The following is a 9,558-nucleotide window of genomic DNA, read 5'->3' on the forward strand; positions in this document are numbered from 1 at the left end:
GAGAGCGGCTGCGGGGGGCCGGGACTTGTGGGGGGAGGGGAGGCTGGGAGGAGTTGCAGTAGGTTTCAATTCTATCCCTTTCGGGGCTTTTCTCCCGCAGGGAGCGTGCGCTGAGTGCCGCGTCGTTGCTGCCGGCGCCGCGCGTGAGTCCGAAGCGCGACCTGAGGGTCCGCCGCTCTGCGCTCCTGCGGGCGGGGCTCCGCCGGGGCGTGCGGGGTCCTGCGGCACCGCTGCAGAAAATGCTTCGTTCTCCTCCTCCGCAGCAGCTGCGCTGCAGAGGGCCGTGCAGGAGGTGGCTGTGCCCGTAGCAGCTGCGTGCGGCGCTGAGCGTGGCAGCCATCCATCCTCCTCTGGGCTCCGCAACCGCGCCGGGTGCTGCTGCACCGCCCAGGGCCGCCTCAGGGACGGCAGTTTGGGGTGTTTGTGATTTGTGAGGCGGCGTTCGGTTCCGGCTGCTTGGGAGCTGTGAATCCCAGTCCCGGAGCTCCCTACAGAGATGAGGCTTTGGGGACGTGATGCTTTTGGGAAGGCAGGAGCTCGCAGGTGGCTCAGCCGTGCTCAGCCTGGGCTCCGCTTGTTGCTGCGCTTCCTGCCAGCTCCGAGGAATCCTTAGAGAGGCAGTGATTGATTCCCACCCTGATTTATTTATAAAATCTTTCTTTCTCGTGCTGCTCTCCGCGTTATTTTTTAAATGCGTTTAGCTGTCAAGGTGTCTAAAGCTGGAGAATTGCTTTTGGAGTTTATCTCCCAGTCTATCCATCTTTGGCATTTATCAGGTGTCTTATATCTCACAGAGAGAATGTGAGGCTCCTGGGGGGAAGATTCCCTGCTGCACCTGCAGCAGCTGGGCGGCCCCAGGCACGGTGCACCAGAGCAGCTGCCTTATTGCCCCCGAGGAGTTCTTCAGGTTCTTCCTTGAGGTGAGGGTGGATGCAGAATTCCCCCCCTCGCGTGGCGGCTCACTTGGTTGTCTGCAGCCCCAGGTCCGTGTGCCTGGCCCTGGTGCAGCTCCAGGGATCCCTGGGCTCTCAGTGATCTCCTAGCAGAGCCACCATCCCATCGGGTGGCAGAAGTGGGGAGCGCAGAGCTGAGCTGGCCCTGCCATGTGTATGCAGCAGACAGCGCCATGCCAGTCCCTGAGGGATGGATGTCAGGTCTCATCTCTTCCTCTCTCTGCCAGCCCTCCATGATTTGAGTTGTTTTCCTTTGGAAGCAGGCGCTGTAAATCTCTGCTGCTTTGGCACGTCCTTCTCCATCCCCGGGCACCGAGGCTCTGCCTGACAGCTCTGGGGCTGCGTGAGCTGCTTTGCAGGAGGAGAGATGGGGAAAAGATATTTCTGTGATTACTGTGACCGGTCCTTCCAGGACAACCTGCACAACAGGAAGAAACACCTCAACGGAGTGCAGCATCTCCGGGCTAAAAGAGCCTGGTACGACTTGTTTCGAGGTGGGTGTCCCAGTGCCAGCCCCAGGAATGTGGTCTGAGTGTGTGGTTGGGGTATGAGGGACACGAGGCATTGTGTGTTTTGGCAATATCCAAAGACTTAGCTTGGATTAAAGTGATGGTGAAGCCATTGCTCGTATGTTCCTTTGCTTCTCCCCTCCAGCTCCTCAAGAGTAGGTGTTGCAGGCTGCCTGTTCCCTGGTGAGCTGAGGGGAATGCTGCAGAGCTCTGAGGCATCTGCTGCCTGCTTCAGTGTATGTGGAAATAAGAAAGGTCCAAGAAAAGGCCCGGTGTGGAGGTCTCAGTGCCCAACAGCCCTCTACGTGGGTCAGTGACAGTGAGGCAGATGGCTTGGCGCATTTCTTCCTCCCAGGCTTCCGCCCTTCATTTTCCTCTGATTCATCAAATCCCTCATCTCAGCCCTGAGTGGGTGTTTTGTCTTGGCTCCACGTATTTTCAGATATTTGCAAATTTCTCTACAACCTACAGGAGCTGCTGTGTTTTGCCCAGGACAGGTGAAGGAGCACGGTGCTGCTGTCTGCCTGAGCTTCAGCACGGGGTTCAGTGGGGCCTGGCAGAGCCCTGTTAACCTGCCTGCTCCTCTGCACTGCACAGGAGTGGAGCAGTGTTGCTTTTCTGTCATGCTTCTTTTGTGCTGCTTGGATGGGGAAGAAGTGTGGAGAGGAAAGCAGGGAAGGGGATATTTGCAAGCCAGGAAAAAGCTGAAGCCTGGGGTGTAGGTGGAGGCTGTGTTAACTCAGTTTGCCCTTGACTTAAGGTCGGGATTGTCCTGTAAAATACCTTCATGTGGGGCTCTGGTAGGATGCTACTGTGCAAAAGACATGATCCTGTCCTGCGTTGTGTCATTTATCTCCCCCAGATGCTGCTGCTATCCTGCAAGAGGAGCAGAGCAAGAAGCCCTGTCGGAAGTTTCTACAAACAGGTGAGGTGGAAATACCTCCTTGGTGAGCTCTGCAGAGCCCCGATGTGTGTGTGTGTCTGCCTTGGGGGGAGTGAGGGGCACGGGTCTGTGTGCCCCATGTGTGGTGGAACCTGGGTTTGCACACACATTTACATGGAGGACCTCGTGTGCATTACTCACGGAGCTCTGTGGCTGTTCTTCCAGGGCAGTGTGACTTTGGGTCCAACTGCAGATTTTCCCACATGACAGAGCAGGACTTGGAGAAGCTGAGTGCACAGGTGCAAGGTGAGCCCTGGAACAAGAAAATGCCCAGGGGAGTCTCTGAGGAAGGGGCAGTTGCTGCAAGGATGGTGGGCTGCAGGGGGACACGTGAGGTGTTGTGCAGTGAGAGTGTGTGATCCTGTGCTGTCTGTGAATGTGGCTGCTCCCTCCTGCCTCTCCTGGCTGCTGAGCCCGGAGGCTGCCTGTAATTGCTGCAGTTTTTCAGATGCTTCCTGCTCTTGATCTCCTGGCACAGACACAAACCTAAAGAGTTGAGCAGCGCTGCTGCCACTTAGCAGCAAGCAGCTGAAGCAGAGTGGGCTTCCTGAGCCCTCGGGGTTTTTTTTCAGTCGGGGAATAAAATCTGTCAGCAGCAGAGGGCACTGGTTCATCGCTTCCCCTTAAATTTATGGCTTTGGTTTCCCCCCACCTCTCTATTATGTCCGGGGAGCTGTTTGCTCCTGTCTCACGCTTGTGAAAAGCTATCAGGTGATCAGGTGTGTTGTCCTGAGGAGATGAAATGGGGCCCTCGGTCCAGAAACAGCCTCTGTTCGTGTGGTTTTTCAGTGGAACTGAAGTTCGGGCAGGAGACAAATAGCTCCCTGCTCCGAGTCTCGGGAGCACTTTTTCATTCTAACACAACTTTTCCTTGCTGAGAGTATTGCCTCCCCACCCTAAGAGGAGCAGCAGCTGTTTTCCCTGGAGCGTTCATTCCTCCTCAGAAAAGAAGTGAGTTGATGAGGCCACATGGAGTAGTTGAGGTCCCCCTGGAGATCATCCTGTCCCAACCCTGCGCTGCTCTTTGGGTGAGCTGCAGCAGGCTGCTCAGGGCTGTGTGTGTTCTGAGCATCTCCAAGGACAGAGACTCCACACCACCTTTGACCACCCTTACAGTAAAAATGCATTTTCTTATCTTTCACTGGAAATTCCTATATTTCCATTTGCTCCCATTGCCTCTTATCCTTTCACTGGATGCCATCATGTAGCCTGGTTCTGTCACCTTAACTCCTGGGTATTTACACACATGGCTGAGATGCCCTGGTCCACCTCCATGAGCCTCTCCTCTTGTTTCAGGTGCTTGGACTCACTCCAGCAAGTCCCATGTGAGATTTGGGGTGTGCGTGGGCTCCAGGTTCAGGGAGGTGGGAGGAAGGCAGGACGACTTGAAAGCTGCCTTCCTTCCAGTCCTCCCTGCTGCTGAGTCAGTGCAGGTCCCCGGGGCGATGCTGAATCAATAGCTGAGCAGTGCTGGCAGTCAATAAAAGCCACCTCGTGGGGCTGCATGGAGCAGCACCGCTCTCCCCACGGCTGTCACCCCTCCCTGCTGCAGGGCTCACGTGCCAGGCTGGCTTCACAAGTCAGCGTGTTTGGAGGAAACTGTGGTGTTTCCAGGCTCTTTATTGCAGGGAAGAGAGCACTCTGGAGCAGAGGAGAGCTGCGGGGGAAGGCTGGCAAGCTCCTCTGTGCTTGGGCAGGCTGCCTTGCCAGTTGCACTTGCTACTGAATATTGACTTGTGTCAGATGGGTCGGGCGTAAGTGGGGAGTTGGCTGGTGAGAAAGTGGCTCCTGGGAGACTGCTTGGAAACCTTGCATTTGTATTACTAAGTCAAACGTTTAATTAAGCAATTAGGCTTCACCAGGGGACAGCAGGGTGCCTCTCCTTGGCTGTGCTGTCACGCGTGCTGGGCTGTAGTTAAATGCTGCTCGCCTCTCTCACAGTGTTGCTCCGTGGATGTCCTGTGGAGCCAAGCACTCTGGCCGAGGGTCACACAGAGCTCAACTTCAGGTTTGGTGGAGGGAAGGGCTCAGCAGGACGTGGTGGGCAAGAGGTGGAGCCTGTGACTGGACAGGATAAATGGCTGCAGGTGCCAAACCACCTTTAGGTGCATTGTGGGGACGAGTCAGCGCTCCTTGGGCTGCTGAAGCAGCAGTGTTTCAGGTGGTGAGGCTTAGGACAGAGATTGCAGCAAGCTCGTGGATGGCAGGTTAAAGGACAGGTTGTAATAGTCATATGGGAGGCTTGATCCTCGTAATGCTGTCCTCCCCTTCGCCGGGGCAGGCACTTGAGAGTAAGGTTGTGAAGAAGTCCTGAGATGAAGTGCTGTAGACACTAATTGAACTGCCCTGCGTTCTTCAAGGCCAGGCTGGATGGGGCTCTGAGCACCTGGTGGAGCTGTGGGTGTCCCTGTTCAATGCAGGGGAGTTGGACCAGGTGGCCTTTAAGGGTCCCTTCCAACTCATGATTCTATTTGCTAGGGGTGGGCTTGCATTCTAAAAGATGGCACAGCCCTCTCCAGCTGCTGGGCTCTGGGTCCTGGTGCTTGGTGCTGGTAGATCTGTGGCAGCAAGTTCTCCGTGCTAACGATGTACTTCATTAACAGCCAAAGAGAACGCTGCCTTATTTCTCAAGTTTGGCCTCTTAAAGCAGGGAGTTCACCTCACTGTTTGTGCTGGTCGTGTGGGTTAAGCAGGAACGTTTCTGGCTGCTTTATATCGCTTAGAGCCTGCCCTGGTTTGGCTGCAGCAGTTCTGCACCAGGTAGAGTATCCTCATAAAGAAGCAACAGTTTCCACCTTCAGCAGGGAGGGAGGCTTATTCCCAGCTGTTACTGCATCAAAGCGTTATCGCTGCATCTGCTGCATCATTCATCAGAGAGACACTTCCAGGCTGTCATTTTTAGTACAGTCATGTCAAGAAAAGTCACTGCAAAATTGGCATCTTTTCGCTTGAAGTTATTGGCTCCCTGCTAATCCACGTCACTTCTGCTCGTGGTGTTGACACAGCTCAGCCTCTTTGAGCAGCTCTGGTGAGCTGGGGGAGAGCAGGGACACGGCTGGGTCTGTTCCAGCCATTGTGGTTCTATCATTGCATGCACATCTCTGCTGGGGGACCTGCCTGAGCACTTCCATGGTGCCTCATCCAGGTTCTGCACGTTGGCATCCTGAGCAGTGCGGGCACGGTGTGAGTTCCACTCTGGGATTTCTTTGTTTTTCCTTGTGCTGAGAGTTGCACAGGGAGAAAGGAGGAAGGTGGAATTCTGGGCTGCATCGTTAGAGAGGCACTTTGTGTCTGCAGCCACTCTTTTAATTGGCTGTAATTAAACTTTGAGGCAGGCACCCCAGTGAGGGCTGAGGGAAGAAGGACCTTCACAACCTGTCTTTCTTTCTGCTGCAGTCTGGCTGTGGTCAGTAACAAGGAGTGAGGGAAGGTAATTGCATTTCAGAGTGGCATCTTGGAATACCTCTGACCTTCAGGGAATCCTGGGAATCGTGGAATCGTTGAGGTTGGAAAAGACCTCTGAGATCACCACCGGCCCACCCCCACCGTGCCCACTGCCCACGTCCCTCAGTGCTACAACCCACAGCTCTGGGACACCTCCAGGGACGGTGACCCCAGCACTCCCTGGGCAGCTGTGCCACTGCCTCACTGCTCTTTTGGACAGAAAATTGTTCCTGATGTCCAACCTCTGGCACAACAAGTTGGGAGCACTTGTCCCATTTCAATCCACTGGAGGTTTTGGCGGTCACTGAATGGAACGTGTGTACTGAAGAGGAGGATGAGATGAAGATTTGCCTTGAGATGGGGGTTTATCAAGGGGTGCAGAGCCAGATGTGTGTCCGTATCTGCTGCCTTAAGGCTTGGCTGGAGGGCTGGAGCTGCGAGCAGGAGCCAGCTGGGTGGCTTTCACCTGGGCCTGGCTTCAGCCAGCGTGAGTTGGGAGACGTCCCATCACAGCCAGTGACCTCACTGGGACCAGGAAGAGGCTGTGGGCTCTCACCAGTTTGGTCCCTGCTCTGAACAGAGAGCCTTTGGCTGAGGAATTCTAATGTGGGAGCTGCATTCAGCTCCTGTCCTGAGTCTGAGCCAAGTGCCCTGCTTACCAGACTGCTCTGCTTGTCCTCCACTGCTCTCAGGCTCTCTGTTTGACTCTGAATGGCTCTGCTGGGACTTTACTCCTCGAGAACAACAGTGGGAGATGTGTGAACAGCCCTGTTTCCAACCAGCACCCTTATCTCTGGCTTGCAGAGCGTACCCCAACACCGGGACCCCAGCAGGAGCTCTTTGTGGTGGCAGCGAGCGCCGTCACCTCCTCCCAGCAGCAGCAGATGAAAAGGCTGGATGACAAATTATCCATCTCCGGCTGCTCATTGTGTAGCACATTCCTGCCATCCTTATTAATATTCAGCAGGCAGATGAATAATTGGTTGCCACCACTAGGATGAAGTGATCCTTCACTCTGCCCAAGCAATATCAATTTCACACCCTGTCTGGAAACGTATAATATTTTCCTTAAACGTGTGACATATGGTGGTGAGGTGAGAGCAGCTCTGGGTGAGCGTGGCCACAGGTGGCAGATGGTGTCTGGGTGGGATCGGGGTCCCCTCCTCCCTGGGAGCTTTGGGGATGAGGACGAAGGGGGTGGCACAGCTCCCTGCCCAAGCCAGAGCAGCAGCCGATGGAGGGTGGGCAGAGGGGCAGAGGGGCAAGCTCTCCATGATAAGAAACTCTGCAGGGCAATGAGCAGTGGGTTTGGTGGAGTGAAAGGATTGCAGTGCAAACCTCTGACAGCTCTCTCTCAACCAGGGGAGCAGAGATTGAGGGAGCTGCGGCAGGAAGGAGCAGAAATCCCACCTGGCACCATTGAGAACTGGCTGGAGAAGAGAGCCAAGAGGCTGAGCGCGGCTCAGAGCAACAGGTAGCATGGCCGGGGGGGTGGGATGGAAAAATGGGGTGGGAGATGGTGCCAGAGGTCAGGTGTGGAGGTGACAAGGTCCTGCTGCCTGTCCTCCTGCCCTGGGGGACTCAGGCAGGGAGCTCCTGCAGCCTTTACAGAGTGCCAGACATGTCTGGGAGGAGGCTGCCGTGGCAGGGCCGCGTTATTAATGCCCGGAGCCGGTGACAGCAGGCTGGTCTCATCTGCTGACAGCTCCCCCATCCTCTGCCTGCCCTGTCTGCATGCCTCTGCCCATGCCTGCTTTCTCCTTTGCCATTCGGAGGTGGGATTGGCTCCTCCTGTGTGCTGTGGGGTGCCTGCAGGTCCCTGCTGCTTCCCTGCTCACCTGACAGTGCCGCAGGCTTAATTGGATGGCGTTTGGGCAGGTGCCAGATCTCTCTTTTGTTCTTTTTTCTGTTTGCTCCTGTCCTCTCCGTGTTTGGTCTGGGCAGAATCTTCTCTCTGGTGACTGTCTGGACATGCTGCTCTCTGCTCCTTCCGTCCCTCAGCCCGGCTGCTCCTTGCCCTGCAGTCATGCTGTCCCTGTTCATTCGTCCCGCCCAAGAACCCCCCAATCTCAGGATGGATCAGCTCTCACAGAGGACACCCACTGCTCAACCCAGACCTTGTGGGGACCTACGTGGCCCACGTGGCCTCTGAACATCCCCAGAACTTTTCAGAAGGAACGCAGTCCTTGTCCTGCTGTTTGGGACGGGGGGTTCCGTGGCATGTAGTGTGTCCTGAATGACACTGCCTTGGGTTCTGCTGAGCATCACCTCAACCAGCTCCGCTGTGGCAGAACTGCCATGCTGCTCTCACCCAACATTTGGGCTCAGCAGCACAGCCTGCACTTGAAAGCTTCCACCTCAGCCGTGTTTTCGGTGTCATTGTGCCATTGCTTTCTGGAGAGCAGGGGGAAGCTGGATGGCGTTGGTGCAGATTGCTGAGCTGCGGAGCTTTGATTTTTACCCTCATTTCCAGAGGAGATGTGTGTGTCCTTGCCCACCAGCGTGTGTGTGTGGGCCATAATGATGCAGAGCCCACTTGCAGCTTTCCATCAGAACGGGCCCCAAGGGTGCTGAGATTCCATCAGTGCCTCCGGAAAGGACGCAGCCTTGGCCCTGACTCGACCCTGAAGAATTCCCATGGGGCTGCCACTCTCAATACCCCACCAGGAGGTGAACCCATCGTAGCGCTCGTGTCTTATGAGACCCCAGGGAATCGAGTACCCAGACAGCATCCTCTCTATTGATGAGTTCTGCTGCTCTCAGGGCAGCTCATTAGTTGATAGCTGTGCTGTTCCACCTTACAGCACGCCTCATCCTGCTCCTTGTCCTGCTGCTCTGCTGCTGCAGGACCTGGGTGCAACCCGAGGGGAGTTCCTTCCCGTATGGGGCTGCTGTGTGTCTGTGGTCCTCTCCCATCCCTGGTGCAGAACAGGGGATGAGCTTTATGCCAAATGACTTTACTCTCTGCCAGTTGCCTGGAAAACACCGCACTGAACTCCTGGAGCTGGCGTTGGGCCACGTCGCCAGCCCTGCAGGGAGAGGAGAGTGCTGCTCCTCCAGAGCATTATGTAAAGGAGCGTGATTAGATTTCTCCTGGCATAACAATTAAAGGGATCCATCAGGATCAGAGGTAGAGGCCTGAGAAGCGGGAGGGCTGCTGTCAGGGCTGCTGAAGAACAAATGAGTTTCCTGTACCCTTTCCCATTAATTCCTCACTGCATTTGCTGTGATTTTAAACCTGCCCCGGCCGAGCGCTTGGAGACAAAGGAGCGATGCTTCTCATCTTGTGCTTCCGCTGCCGTGCGTGGCAGTGCTGCCTGTGCTGTGAGCTGGGGGAGAAAGCCTCTTCCCTCTGTAAGGGTGCTTCTGGGAGAACAGCTGGGCTCTGGCAGCTCCGCCGCTTCCGAGGGCTCCTTGTCCTCTGAGAAGTGTGCAGCTGCCTTGGGCTTGGGGCTGCCCAAGAGGAAACCACGACCTCATCTGCAGGTGCTGTTCTCAAAGCTCAGCTGCGCCAGGAGCTGGGGGTCAGGTCGGCCCTCGTGGGGCAAGCAGAGGGGGCTGAGCGGTGTCCCCGAGCGGGGCCGTGCTGGCAAACCAAGGAGGCTCATCTCTGCCCTTTCCATCTCCGCAGTGCCCTGCCTGAGAAACCCACGCCCTTCCAGTACCCCCCCGGCTGGCCCCCTCTGCAGGAGCTGCCCCCATCTCTGCG

General features: G+C 56.0%; 1 protein-coding gene across 1 annotated transcript in view; it reads left to right on the forward strand.

The window, feature by feature from the left end:
• The first annotated feature begins 776 nt into the window (after positions 1 to 776).
• ZMAT5 (zinc finger matrin-type 5) overlaps positions 777 to 9,558 on the forward strand; it is a 9,114-nt gene continuing 332 nt past the window's right edge. The window contains exons 1-6 of the mRNA XM_031555912.1: positions 777 to 920; positions 1,217 to 1,447; positions 2,325 to 2,387; positions 2,571 to 2,651; positions 7,212 to 7,323; positions 9,481 to 9,555. Coding sequence (XP_031411772.1) covers positions 1,321 to 1,447; positions 2,325 to 2,387; positions 2,571 to 2,651; positions 7,212 to 7,323; positions 9,481 to 9,555 — 458 coding nt within the window. The 5' untranslated portion in view covers positions 777 to 920; positions 1,217 to 1,320. The remainder of the gene's footprint in view (positions 921 to 1,216; positions 1,448 to 2,324; positions 2,388 to 2,570; positions 2,652 to 7,211; positions 7,324 to 9,480; positions 9,556 to 9,558) is intronic.

Source organism: Meleagris gallopavo, chromosome 17 (genome assembly GCF_000146605.3).
Source record: "Meleagris gallopavo isolate NT-WF06-2002-E0010 breed Aviagen turkey brand Nicholas breeding stock chromosome 17, Turkey_5.1, whole genome shotgun sequence".
Taxonomy (NCBI): domain Eukaryota; kingdom Metazoa; phylum Chordata; class Aves; order Galliformes; family Phasianidae; genus Meleagris; species Meleagris gallopavo.